This window comes from Saccostrea cucullata, unplaced genomic scaffold (genome assembly GCF_032062105.1).
Source record: "Saccostrea cucullata isolate Sc308-1 unplaced genomic scaffold, CSIRO_AGI_Scuc_v1 ctg116, whole genome shotgun sequence".
Taxonomy (NCBI): Eukaryota; Metazoa; Mollusca; class Bivalvia; order Ostreida; family Ostreidae; genus Saccostrea; species Saccostrea cuccullata.
The window spans coordinates 318,000-332,549 of NW_026931870.1; the positions used below are offsets into that span (position 1 = coordinate 318,000).

A 14,550-nucleotide genomic window follows, 5' to 3' on the forward strand; every position below is an offset into this window, starting at 1 on the left:
TATATGAATGCCAATCAGAAAGTCAAGCATTTTTTATGTTAACTTCAAAATACTTGTGTGTGTGCAATCAGAATGTGTTTTAACAAAATAATTTTGCAAATGAACAATGACAAGCTGAGTAAATTTACGAGTTCCATTTTTAAATTTTCAAAAAGTTTTTTTGATTTTTTTAGTATCCGCATCTGATTTGCACCACTTCTCGAAGATTTTGTTACTATTGAAGTTTCTCCTTTACTAATGTTAACTATGGCACGCCAAATTCACAAAAATGAGCTAAACATACCGGTAGTTTCACAGTTGATAAACTAGGTTTATCGACTGCAAACTATAGTTTACAAACCATGAACTATAGTTAACAATTAGCTAACTATAGTTTTCAGCTGTAAAACTATATTTAACGGTTGTTAACAATAGTTTACGAATGCTAATCTAAGTTTATCTATCTGTAATAATATGTTAACAATAGATTTTGTTGATAAACATAGATTCACATCTGTAAACTATAATTTACAATCGTGAACTATAGTTAAGAGTTGTTAATCATAGTTTTACAAATCGTGAAACTATATTTATCAGATCGTTAACTATAGTTAAGAGTTGTAAACCATAGTTTACAAATCGTGAAACTAATTTATAAGATAATCTGTGTTTTGCAATCGCAAATAATTGTTTTCAGTGTTAAGTATAGTTTACGTTTCCGAAACATAGATTATCGCTTTAACTATGGTTTACAGATGTAAAATATAGATTAACGTTGTTATCAATAGTTTACAGTCCGTAAACTATAGTTTACAACTGATAAACCTAGTTTATCGACTGTGAAAGTATGTTTAGCTCATTTTTGTGAATTTGGCGTGCCATAGTTAACACCTTAGGAAGGAGTAAAGAAAGAGACTAGGTTGAATATTTACTGGAACCCGCTATGTATCTTTGTAAGGATTTTTATGAAGTTTCGGAATCCAATATAGATAGGGTAATTCAAATTCATTTTGGTTGTTTGGGATTTTTAAAATATTCATAACATGATTTTGAAGAATTTTTGATTTCCTTATATATTCACAGAAAACTAAGCACATCGACCAAGCACAAAGTGCAAGGTTGATATTCTTTTCTTTCAAAACGATATGTCGGTAAATTGCTCGAAACAAAGGTCTACATTTGCTGTATAACTTTCTAAATTTTGTATTTCTAGCTCACCTGAGCTCAAGTGAGGTTTTCTCATCAAAATTTGTCCGTTATCTGTTGTCGTTGTTGGCGTGTTGTAAACTTTTCACAAATTCCTCTTTTTCTCCAGAAATACTAGGCCAATTTCAATCAAACTTTACACAGAGTATCCTTGGGTGAAGGAGATACAAATTTGTTCAAAAGAAGGGCCACACTCTTTTCAAAAGGGGGGGGGTCACAAAATAGCACAAAATTAATGGCATCATTGAAAAATCTTATCAAGAACCAATAGGTCAGAAAAGATGAAACTCATGTGGAATCATTGTCAGGTAGTGTATATTCAAGTTTGTTCAAGTCATGACCCCCCGGGGGTAAGGTGTGACCACACTGGACTATGAAAATTTTAAATGGGAGTATATATATAAAAAATCTTCAAAAATATTCATCTCAAGAAAAGCAAAGCTATGATTGTCTATGTTTAAGTGAAAGCAGCTTCAAGTGATGTAGATGCAAATTTGTTCAAATCATGACTCCGGGGGTAGGGTGGGGTTATAATGGAAGGTCAAAGATTTACATAGCAGTATATAGGAATTAAATATCTTCTCATAAGATCAAGCAAAGCTATTATTGGTCATAAGTATGTGAAAGCTTCCACAGGTGGTGAAAATTCAAATTTGTTCAAATCATGATCTCCGGGGTAAGATGGGGCCACAGTGGACAATCAAAGTTTAACATAGGAGTATAGGAAAAATCTTCCTTTCAAGAACAGCAAAGCTATGATTGGTCATATTTATATGGAAGCATCCTCAGGTGGTGTAGATTCAAGTCTGTTCAAATCATGACCTCTGAGGGTAGAATGTGGCCACAATGGACAATCTAAGTTTTACATAGAAATATATAGGAAAAATCCTCTTCTCGAGAACAGAAAAACCCTTGAATCTTATATACATACATGGAAGCATCCTCAGATAGTGTAGATTCAAATTTGTTCAAATCATGACCCCCAAGGGTAGGGTGGGCCATAATGAAAGTTTCAATTTGTAGGCAAAAAGTCACAGTTAGTTAAAAATCACTGTCTAGTTAGTGTAGTATGCCAGGGCATCAATGATAGTGGGAAACATGGGATAATTTGCATAACGGGCGAAGCCCGTTATGCATAATTAAATTACCCATGTTTCCCACTATTGTTGATGTCCCTGGCATACTATACTAACTAGACAGTGATTCCTTATATTTCCATTTTATTGTGAAATAAAATTGTTGGTTTAGATTTTAAAAATGTTGACATAAAATAATTACACGAGGACTCCCATGCCAATTTCAATAGTCTTCGCCCACTGACGTCAAACACAAGGCAGCCGCACGAGATTTACATGCATATTTGGCCTCCTTAGTGTCAGACACAGAGACAGATGCGCACGAGATTTGCATGCATATTAGGCCTCCTTAGCTCCTGACCTATCGACCTGTCTAATTTACATTCCGGCAGAATTATCAAGAAATAAACTTCCCTAACTTTCAAAGAGTTATCACAGAGAAAAATTAGAACTGGAAATATTATCGTATAACAAAAGTTGAAATAAGCTTCATTCCTTAATTAACAGAAATTTCTATTTTAGCAAACATTGAAACACCATACCAACAATCAAAAAAAAAAAGATAATAGAATTATTTATTTGACGTTGAAATCTTATATCCAATATAAAATAATATGCAAACCAGATCAAATCTGCAAAAGGAGTAGGTCTTTGAAAGTATTTTACATACACACAAATAATTTTTATTTTAGTACCCATGAACAATGTACCTTAGTACAGTCTACATATGTGTCAAGTTATATATTGAAAGCAGACTCAAATTGAAAGAGCGGTAGCATTATAAAAGTATTTCACAGATATTTCTAATTTTGATTTAATAACCATGGCAACATTGCTTTGTAAAATCAAATTCCCATGCTAAGAATTATGTATATTGAAGTGTAGTCTATTTGAGTACCAAATAATATTGAAATCAAACCAAAACTGGAGTAGGGGTAGCGTTTCAAATGATTATCACAGTAAATTTTATTTTTAGTAACCATGGCAACATTAAAATTTAAAATTGACAACATTAAAAACTGATGCACTAAGTTATGAACCTAAGTGTACTTGTGTAAAAGAAAAAAATCAGGTCAAAACTGTACAATAAGTGGCGTGTTAAAGGAATTTTAGGGGATTTTCTACTTTTAGTAACCATGGCAACGGCGTTCATCAAAACACAAATTATAGGAGCCTTAAATTTATCCTTAGTGTAGTTTAGGAATGATGTGTGTTGCCTAAGTCAGACCAAAAATGTAGGAGGAGAACCGTTACGAAAAACTGTAACAGACAGCTAGGACGACGCTACTCTGTCTCTGACCCTGTAAAACGGGGTCGGGAACCAGCCAGACTTAAAAAAAAAAAAAGATGACCTACTAACCCCGGCTGGTAAGAATTGTAAACAAACATGGCGCTGTCCAGCAAGCAGATGGAGCAGGTATTTTGCATGTAATTTTAAAAACAGTTGATACGTGCAAAGTCAGATTATTAATTTGTTTAAAATTTATCTTTAAGTAGCTTTATGATTTGGGTAGGCTTAACGTTAGTTGATGGCTCGTTATTACTCAAGTCGTCAACTCACCATGCGCATGCACACGAGATTTGCATGTACGTCGTCGCTGAGAGGATACACTTAAAAAAATGAACAAAGAATAAATCTCAGCTGGGCAAAGAGATTTTCCTTCCCTTCTGTGCTGCACAGTTTTTTAAAAGTGTTTTACTATAAAACACTGATAAATAACTCCCCCTATATCAGTGTATATAGCCTTGAACCTGAAAAACCATCTTGACAAAGACTTTTAACTGCCAGAAGTTTCTGTGTTTACAATTTTCGATTTCATTAGCTACATGTATACAAAATTAACACAATCGACATCTTGCAGCCTCTCAACTGTAATTTTTGTGTAATGTCACTTATAGTTAACAAATGGGCATACAGCATACTAGTATGACCTAGCTGCAAGTCTGTAACTCACTGGTCTATTAAAAAAAAAAAATTGGGATTGTTAGTTTTGCCTTAGTTTTAAATTTTTGTAGTTTGAGAGAGATGGTTACTTGTTGGTGGAGGATTTCATAACTCCAGAGGAATGTGACAGTCTGCTGACTGCCTGCCACAATGTTGTGGACGGTATGAAGCCAGAGGAACATAACACCGTATTCACCACTCTGGAGATGAAACGGGTAATGATATACACGAATTTATAACATAACACAGTATTCACCACTCTCGAGATGAAACAGGTAATGTTATACACAAATTCTGTACTAGCTCTGTAACATAACACCATATTCACCACTGTATAGATGAGACGGGTAATGTTATGCACGAATTCTGTAGATCTGTAACATAACACTGAACTCACAACACTAGAGATGAAACGGGTAATGATTCTAGGAGTGAAACGGTTCACCGCTGTATCCATTCATCGCGGTGTTTTTCTCTCGGATTGATACATAGTACAAAATCTCTATTTTGGTTCGGTTCTTTTTTCAGTCGGGATCTTCATTCAGTTGGATTTGGCATAAGGAATAAACATGTTCCTCCGTAGAAATTAGTACAAAACAAGTTAATTTTTGTGGGCTGATAGTTTGTAAAATAACTTTCGCGCTTGTCACAAGTGGCCGAATTTAAAATGAAGTGAATTCAAAGAACACAGTATAAATTCTTAAAGAGAACTGGGACTGGCCGAATTTAAAACGGGGCAAATTTGTAAGCAAGTTTAAAAGGGTGAAAATAACACTGGGCAAAAATAACCCTGTATACAGTAAGTACATATTTACTCTGTTAAAGTTCCAATTGTTAAATGTATAACTTTTTTAGGCATAAAAAAGTTAATATGTTGCATGTAAAACAAAGAGTTGATTCAGTTTGTTGTACTATCATGTGTATTTTGAATTATTTGTTAATTGTACTTAATTAATACTTCATTGTAATTGTAGACCTCTGATGATTATTTTATGACCAGTGGAGACAAAATCAGGTTCTTCTTTGAGGATGGAGCTAAGGACAAAGATGGTACGACTTAAAGTCATTTTCTTGAATCATCAGCTGAAAATCTTGATCGACCGACACTAGTATGGGGCAACATTGAGAAGTCACATCAATTGATTCCTTTAAAAGATAAAATACTTATAAGTTGGACAATTGTCACCCAGTCATTTTTTGCTGGGCCATAGTTTGAATTCCCAACTTTAATTAACATCAACCGTGCATTTACAAAACCTGGAGTCAGTTAGAATTGAATTATATTGTATGACTAAGGAAAGGTCTCCCAGTCCTTACAGTTCTGAGTTTAACACATTTCATTTGGTCTTATTTTATTATTTTAGGTAATCTGCTTGTGGATAAACACAAATCATTGAATAAAATAGGACATGGTAAGTACAAAATATTGACGTGCGAATTCTCTCATTTCTTCAGTCCCAGTGATAATATCAGATTATATTTTATCATACTCTCTTTTTTTCATTCTTTTCTAATTGCTTTCTTCAATACAGCTCTCCACATTCTCCATCCAGCTTTCCGTAAAATCACCTTTGACAACAGGGTCAAGGTAAGGTATACAAAATCAAAGTACTGAGAGGTACAGAGAGCTGGACTCATTACAGAGTAGTGAACAAAGATTTATACATGAAACATATACATAATGGATAAATAACATGAAGTTGAGAAACTGAAAGAATACTGTAAACCAACTATTATTTTTGTCATCTTTTAATAGGTTTTCATTTAAAATCAATCAGTGACGATCAATATTCACTACTGAGGAAACATTCTCTACAAATAGTCACAAAACGATTGGTTCATGGCAATTAATTTTCGCAAGTTTAAGTAGATAGTGAAACTCACAAATATTTCTTGCACCTGAATAAAAGGTGGTTTAAAGTATTTCTAATACTGCATGTGATATTAAAAAAAATGTCAAAATTGATATTTTTGTTAGAATTACTAGCATCAGTAGTATCAAGGACACCATACCACTTCCTGGAGTAAAATCTTTTGATTAACATTTTAAAAAATTGATTATCTGTTATGTTCCTAAGTTTAATTTGTTTGGTTTAGTGTTTCATTTTGTTTCAACAGTGGTTTAGAGTAGACACTATATTTCTTTACATAAATTTAATTTGGCTTAATTTAAAAAAAAAACTTATTTTATTCAGGATGTTGCAAAGAGTCTTAAGTTGGAAGATCCTGTCATTTGTCAGAGCATGTACATTTTCAAGGTACAAAGTCTGCACTTTGATATTGTTTTCTGTGTCATATTGACCTGGGAAATAACATTCTAGAAATTTCATTTTCTTGTTTTTATTTATTAACAGCAACCAGGAATTGGGGGAGAGGGTAAGTGCCAGTACTTTACTGTCCACTGGATGCCAATATGTCTGTCCTGTTAACAAAGGAGATTTTCTATTTTAATAGCTGTAATGCGTTTTATTATTCTATACATGTATATGTTTTTCTTACCTTGGTTTTAATCTTTATGAATAAGTATCAGATATGCATGGTATATGGACACATGTTTAGATATGTAAATTATTAAAACCCAAGTACCTGTGGTATCTCTGAGGATAAAATGGTTGGTCCTTCTCAGAGTTCTGATTATCCTTAAAATTACAAGGTTTTTTAATTCAAACAGAGATTACATACAGAATTTTATAATACTAGATGTGTTAATAATAAGATAGACACCAAATTTCTTCAGCTAATCAAATGACCTGTTTCAACCAAAACTAGAATGTTTATGGCTCATATATGTCAGTTTGGCATGTTCTGTATTTAAATATTACAGTGGTTCCCCATCAAGATGCCACTTTCCTGCTGACCACCCCAATGAGACTGTATGGAGTTTGGATTGCCTTGGAAGATGCCACATTGGAAAACGGTTGTCTCTGGTTCATGCCTGGCTCACACAAAGGTTTGTATCTTGTTTGATCTATTGTAAAAGCTGTGCGTATCTATGAAGGTAAACCTTGCAATGTTTGTACACCAAGTATGAAAGATCAAAACCCTTGCTACTTACATAAAGTAGACGTAATTTACTGTGTTGAACACTGGAGTTTACTCTGTTTTTGTAAAAGACCACATTTAATGACTCTATTACATAATGTCAAGTGTGTAAGGCTTTTGCACTGCAGACCTATTTCTTCTGCCTTACTTCTAGTATACATTTCTTTCATTATCTACCTAGATGGTCTTAATGGTGGCAGACAGATGATACGGAATCCTGATAAAGGTGAAGGTCAGCCCCAGACAGTGTTTACAGCGCCACCTGTCAAGTATGACGACAGCAAATTTATCCCAGTACCAGTTAAGAAAGGTACCTTGAAGAACCTTGAAGACCTTGAAGAACTGCATAAAGTTCATTTATTTTAATGAAATCAATTTCATTTTTGCTCAGTTTGAATTTGCCGTTTTGTCTCCTTTTATATTTAAATCTTGAAATATTGTGTCATTTAAACTGGACAGTAACACAGGCAAAGGAATCAAGACCATTAATATTTCCAAAGAATTCATCATTATTTATAATTATATATATGTTACAAAAATCTGTGCTGAAGGTGTTTTGTTGTTCACATCCCCAGGTAGTATGGTGATTATCCATGGAGAAGTTGTTCACAAGAGTGAACCTAACAAGTCAGATAAATCCCGACAGATCTACACGTTCCACATGTTTGACCAGAAAAACACAACGTACAGCAATCAGAACTGGTTAGTAGTCATGGAGAAATTAAACAAGAGGTCCATGAGCCACAATGCTCACCTGAGTACTTTTGACCATGATGTTCTTCACCAGATCTCCCCCCCTTGTAATACCTAATGTGGCCCAACCCTTTGCCTTGGGATCATGATTTGGGAAATTTTGGATCTTTACTGACCCAAGATGATTCCTTATAATTTTCAGCTTTCCTGGTCCTGTGGTTCTTAAGAAGAGTTTTAAAAGATTTTTCCTACATATTTCAATGTTAAACTTGGATTCCCTATTGTGGCCCTGCCCTACCCCCAGGAGGTCATGATTTGAACAATTTAGAATCTACACTACCCAAGGATGCTTCCACATAAGTTTCAGCTTTCCTGGCCCAGTGGTTCCTGAGAATTTTTTTTTTAAATGACCCCACCCTATTTTCGTCTTTTCTTGATGTCCCCTTGGAAGGGGGATTGGCCCTTCATTTTAATAATTTAAACTCCCCTTCACCCAAGGATGCTTTGTACATGTACCAAGTTTGGTTAAAATTGTCCCAGTGGTTCTTGAGAAGAAGTTGAGTACTTTTGGCCATGATGTTCTTCACCAGATCTCCCCCCCTTGTAATACCTAATGTGGCCCAACCCTTTGCCTTGGGATCATGATTTGGGAAATTTTGGATCTTTACTGACCCAAGATGATTCCTTATAATTTTCAGCTTTCCTGGTCCTGTGGTTCTTGAGAAGAGTTTTAAAAGATTTTTTCTACATATACTGACACGCAAAAGAAACGCAACACCCTACTTTAGGGTGAAATAATTATGTAAAGAAAAAATTTTGCTTCTTAAAATTATGGATATCTTCAATTTGGTAAATATCAGTAATTTAACAGTTGAACGATTTTCATACCATAACCGGAAGTCAAGTTTGAGTCTGCTTAACAGAAATCAAAAACTGCATGTTTAACAAAACATTTGGCAGTATTATGGAGTTCTAAGGGTTTGTACTGTTCATCTTAAGTAATGCAGCAATATTTCAAAAAATAAAATCTCCTTTTGTTTCCCGTAACGATGCTGAGGCTTCTCGAAAATGGCTTAAGTACGCATTTCCATTGCTCTAGCTGGAAAATATCAAAGTAAAGGTGATGGAGAGTTAATAATGCAAAAATACACTACATAACTCCTCAACGGGGTCTAACGCATTATATTCATAAAGGATAGTCCTTGGGCCGGAAGTCCAAGGGTTACTACAATGCGCTAAGTTATAGAAAATTCGACCTAATCATCTGAAAAACGGGCATTTAAAAATACCAAAAAATATGTCTTTCGCTCAGATCTCGATATTTGTAAACTTATTGTATCGTAGAAATTAGGTTGCTAAAGTTGTTTAGGACAGTCTTGCACGTTGTAACTGAATGGCTGGGAGGGGGGTGTTTTAACAGTCATACATTACTTAGTAAAGTTAAAAGATAAAGATTTAACACTTTTATAAAATCTCTGATGTTCTGAAAAGTGAGTTTAGCCTTAATGTATTCTTTTTAAACATCATTAGATAAAAAATTCAACCACTAGTAGATTACTGCCTGTTGCGTTTCTTTTGCCTGTCAGTATATTTCAATGTTAAACTTGGATTCCCTATTGTGGCCCTGCCCTACCCCCAGGAGGTCATGATTTGAACAATTTAGAATCTACACTACCCAAGGATGCTTTCACATAAGTTTCAGCTTTCCTGGCCCAGTGGTTAGTGAGAATTTTTTTTTAAATGACCCCACCCTATTTTTGTCTTTTCTTGATGTCTCCTTGGAAGGGGGATTGGCCCTTCATTTTAATAATTTAAACTCCCCTTCACCCAAGGATGCTTTGTACATGTACCAAGTTTGGTTAAAATTGTCCCAGTGGTTCTTGAGAAGAAGTTGAACATGCAATGTTTACATGGATGGACTAACAATGGACATTGGGTGATGAGAATATCTCACTTGAGCTTTCAGCTCAGGTGAGCTAAAAAACATTTCATATTATGAGCATTCAAAATCTATTTAGCATATATTTATTTGTTCAATTTGATAGATAACTTGGTAATAAAAGAGATAATATTCAGTGGATGTACATATTTTTCTATATCCATTTACTGGTACCTGGATTTTAGTCTACCTTTCCACAAGATTTACAAATGTTTGCATGTGTTTCAGGTTACAGCCTACCAATGAGGTGCCATTCACACCATTATATCCTACACCACCAGCCTAGAGGTGCTACCTAATCACCACCACCACTGGTACCACCTAGTGATTTACTGGCAGTGTCCCAATCAGCCAAAAGGCACTCCACAAGAGAGAATAAACAAACACTATATCTATATATCTATATTTAACACTCTGATTTTTTGGAATTCTATACATTGATTCTGGCCTATGTGCAATTATATCCAAGTAGTTTTTACCAGTAAAACTGATAGCATATGATTGATTCGAAAGATAATCATGTATATTAATTTAGTTATGCAAATACATCTATCAGGGGCATGTTTGTACATTTTTAACTTATTTTTTATGAATTTTACTTTTGATCATTCATGATTGATTGTTTAGAAAGAATCCAACATGATTAATTGATTCCTATTAATGAAAAAGCTTGTATCCAATACAAATCTTGAAAATGGACTTCTTGTTCCTTTTAGAATTGACAACAATTATAAATGTATGAGTATTGTACACTACACAGGAAAAATGTCCACATGTGTTGAACATATGTTAAACATGTGTTTAACATATATTTTTTACACATGTAAAACACATAAAAGGAGCACACATGTATAGGGTGTTTATTTTTACACATGTTAAACATATGTTTCACATGTGTTTAACATGTGTAAAAATAAACACAATGTATATTTATACATATGAAACATGTGTTAAACATGTGTTTTATATATGTTATACTTTATATGTGAATTATACGTGTATAATATTACTGTTGTACTTATTATCATTTTTATACTTTTTTCATGTCTGTCCACATAATATGTGAATCACATGAAAAGGGCAGCATATGTAAATCATATGAAATAGTTACATGTGTTCTCTTTCAATATTTATCACAAGGAAAAACACATTCTTGTACACATGTAAAAATCAGATATTTCTGCTTTAGATGAAAATCCATTACATTCCAATGATCTATCTTCATGAGGTAAATATTTGAAAATTAATATCTTAAAATGCTTACACAACTTTTTTGATAAATTATTTTCATCAAGAGAAATAACTTATTTTTCAGTGTACTTTCTAAACAGGAAAGTATACAAACAAGTCAGTAGCATTTGTCTATACATATATTTAACATATTCTAAGTTGAGTACAATTATAAGATTTCCACAAATGATTAAATAGTTAAACATGCATACATGTACAAATGAATAACATAATTAGTCCATGTTCTTTTTTATAATTTATATGATTTGACATGAAAGTGTCCAAAGCAAAATTGAAATATCACATATAACATTTGTCATGTATTCTCTATTGTAAATTTATGAAAAATCAAGTTATTTGATATTACAGCATACAAATAAGAATGGGAATTAAATGTTTACAGGTCAAATGCAGACAAGATTGTGTACATCCTCTCAATTTCATAATTATTTCATATATTTTCTTGTTCTTTTTCCTTCTGTATCTTTCAGTTTTCTTAAGTTGTCCTCCCTCTGATCTTCCATGAGCTTGACCATTTTGAACTCTCTTTGAACTGTACCCAAAATGCAAATCCACCATTTCTCCCTTTCCTGAACAATTTCTTTGTGGCACAGAATGGTCTCTACAAAAATTTCAAAAGTAAAAATAAAACAATTCTTAAATTACAAAATCAATTCTACAAGTAATATTAAAGTTCAGCAAACAAATGTATGCCCAATTCACCAACAGAGATATGATAAGAGATAAAACTAATGTTATATATGCTATACTGGGTGTTTTGTGGAATCCTATGATGTAATTTGCAAGACAATTACACTGTTGGAAGATATGCTTCATAATAAAGTCAAAAAAAGCATTTTTTTTTTTGATTTTGACAATTAAATTTGGAATGTACAAACAGTATTATTAATTCATATTGCCAAAAATTAAGAAGATTCTGACACAAATTTTTTATTTTTGGACAAAAAATACTACAGAGAAGTAGACAGGCAGAAAAACAGACAGTGTGATTCCAGGATATCCCAAACGTTGTTGGGAAGAATATAACAAAGTTTATTTAACAGTGTATAGTTACCTTAATTAAGCTTTTAAGCAAGTCTTGGATCTTGGGATTTATTCTTATGAGACGCTGACTGTATATTGAACCTGTAAAAGAAATATTCATGCAGTAGATATCTTCTAAGCATAACTAAAACTTAATTAAACTACAAAACTACAACTACAAAAAAGAGAGAGTACATGTTTATAGGTTCTTAATAGTCTTAATTAATATCTTACATTTTACCAGAAACTATGTTCTCTAGTGTTGGAAAAAAAATAATAAATGTCAGGTAATGAATACTGGTACATAATAGATGTAAATATCCAATGGATTAGCTAGCTGATGTACTTTCAACAACCAACACATATGCACATGTACTTGTACCTTGAAAGTTGGATGTCACTGTTATTATTAATTTTTAACTGAAATTCAATACCCCCCCCTCCCCCCCTGAAGTCATTTACAATACATGTACCAGTTTCATAGCTTTTAAAGCCAGCAAATTCTATTCATACTTTCCATATTTTAAAAGTGCACTGGATTAAAACTGTTTTATAATATAGAATAAAATCATTGTAGTATTGAATTGGACTTATTATTTATGAAGTCGTGCAAACAAATTATATAATGTAGAATTATAAAGGAACAAAAAGAAATTATCAAGAAATATTTTGTCATGAAGGAGTCATTACAGATGTTTACTTTGATTTTTTATTGCAAGTATTTATTTTTACCTTTAATATTGTGAAGATGCAATCATCTGTCAAATCAGCTTTAGGATCAATCGCCAGTCTTATCAGCTTTGGGCTTTTTAGACGCAGCACTGTGACACTGAACTCAAGTTACTGCATGCATCTATAGGCCATTAAAACAAACACTTGTTATTAAGTTGATGAAAGAATCGACTTGACAGCCATTTCAACATGCATAAACACCAACTAACAGTCACAATGGTTTCAAGGTTTCTACTTTCACTTTCATATCAGTACGTAACAAAAGGAAAACCAATGCCTTTAAAAAATAGCCTAACATGTAATGTTTACGTTCATTCAGAAACAAATTTATCCAAAATTACTTACCTGTATACAAATTATAAAAAATAGTAATGCCTTTAGCATGTTTAGCCTAACATGTAGGCCTAACCGCTTACATTCACGGGCACTGGAAGTTAATATAAATATATAGTATGTGTATGTATAAAAAAAGAAGGGTCTTTTTTTATACATACACATACTATATATTTACATTAACTTCCAGTGCTCGTGCTAACATTCAGTCAGAAACATTTTTCACCAAAATTACTTACAGATCACTAATGACACTATCGTTAGGTTTACAAAATTAATGACAAGTCACAATGATAAGAGTATATTACATGTAAAATCTGTAACATTCATACGCACCTGTAACTATAATGAAATGATATTTAAACAATATGAATTAAAAGTCTTTTAAAAATGGTTTGGAGATCACTTACCTTTCCAATACACCCAGCACGTCTGCTGCAGCAGTGACGTCAAAAATGACGTACATTTTCATCCGATAAAAGACAAAACCGGCCCGGAGACAAATACGGAATTATTTTAATTTTACTCAAGAAGTAAGCCAAGCCCATAAGATTTAAAATGAAAAGAAAATGAATTCATTCTTTATCAATTTTGTCTGATAAATGCATTATTACAGAAAAAAAATTGTGAAAGTTTTTTTTTTAGAAGGGAAAGGGGGGGGGGGTAAACAAAGTAAAACTTTACATGAGTAAAATTTTACTAACATTTACAAATTCTTTTGAATTAATGTACACACACATATGAGATAAAACTTAACATGTGTATAACATGTGTTTATGAATACACATATATTTTATATAAATTAAACATGTATAATTCATCTGTATTTTCGCACACATATATTACATATGTATAATACGTGTTATACATGTGTGGTGAAAAACATGTGTTTAAGATATATATTATCTCACAGGTGTATAACATGTGTATATTTTATATGTTTTACATATAAATGAAACACATATTTTACATGTGTTTATTTACACACATGTATTACATGTATAAAACATGTGTTGAACACATGTGAAACCAAACATATGTTTAACACATGTGGACATTTTTCCTGTGTATGTACATGTATTTAATCATTGAGAATAAAATGGAAATCTTGATTTTTTTTTCTTAAGGATGTCAAAGTCACACTGATGGCATAGTTTACAATCAACCAAAAGTTTCGGTTAGCAACAAAATATCTGTCGTCCTGAAATTTTAGAAATTTGAATTACACAAACTTTATAGTCTATATCAAGTGCTACAAAAATTATCATTGTCAGAACCCAGTCCGTCTTCTTCTCTAGAGTCTCCAAAAAGAGAGATTCCGACTCCCTGTG

General features: G+C 32.8%; 1 protein-coding gene and 2 long non-coding RNA genes across 5 annotated transcripts in view; 2 read left to right on the forward strand and 1 right to left on the reverse strand.

The window, feature by feature from the left end:
- Positions 1 to 14,550, forward strand: part of LOC134233802 (uncharacterized) — a 126,210-nt gene that overhangs the window by 69,655 nt on the left and 42,005 nt on the right. The window lies entirely within an intron of this gene.
- On the forward strand, positions 3,572 to 10,378 carry LOC134233821 (phytanoyl-CoA dioxygenase domain-containing protein 1-like). 2 transcript variants are annotated; one of them, XM_062715875.1, is made up of 11 exons: positions 3,572 to 3,678; positions 4,278 to 4,421; positions 5,181 to 5,256; positions 5,571 to 5,618; positions 5,739 to 5,794; positions 6,402 to 6,464; positions 6,561 to 6,582; positions 7,031 to 7,156; positions 7,430 to 7,558; positions 7,824 to 7,950; positions 10,109 to 10,378. In XM_062715875.1, exons 1-11 carry the CDS (start codon positions 3,649 to 3,651, stop codon positions 10,164 to 10,166), a joined length of 879 nt encoding a protein of 292 aa, XP_062571859.1. In that variant the 5' UTR covers positions 3,572 to 3,648; the 3' UTR covers positions 10,167 to 10,378. The 2 variants fall into 2 exon arrangements, with proteins under 2 accessions (XP_062571859.1, XP_062571860.1); XM_062715876.1 differs by lacking the exons at positions 3,572 to 3,678; positions 4,278 to 4,421 and adding an exon at positions 4,449 to 4,481.
- LOC134233822 (uncharacterized) lies at positions 11,359 to 13,836 on the reverse strand. 2 transcript variants are annotated; one of them, XR_009985072.1, is made up of 4 exons: positions 13,630 to 13,836; positions 12,887 to 13,007; positions 12,186 to 12,256; positions 11,359 to 11,732 (listed from the first exon to the last, which is right to left on the reverse strand). It is a non-coding gene; the product is annotated as an uncharacterized LOC134233822 (long non-coding RNA). The 2 variants fall into 2 exon arrangements; XR_009985073.1 differs by lacking the exon at positions 13,630 to 13,836 and adding an exon at positions 13,232 to 13,325.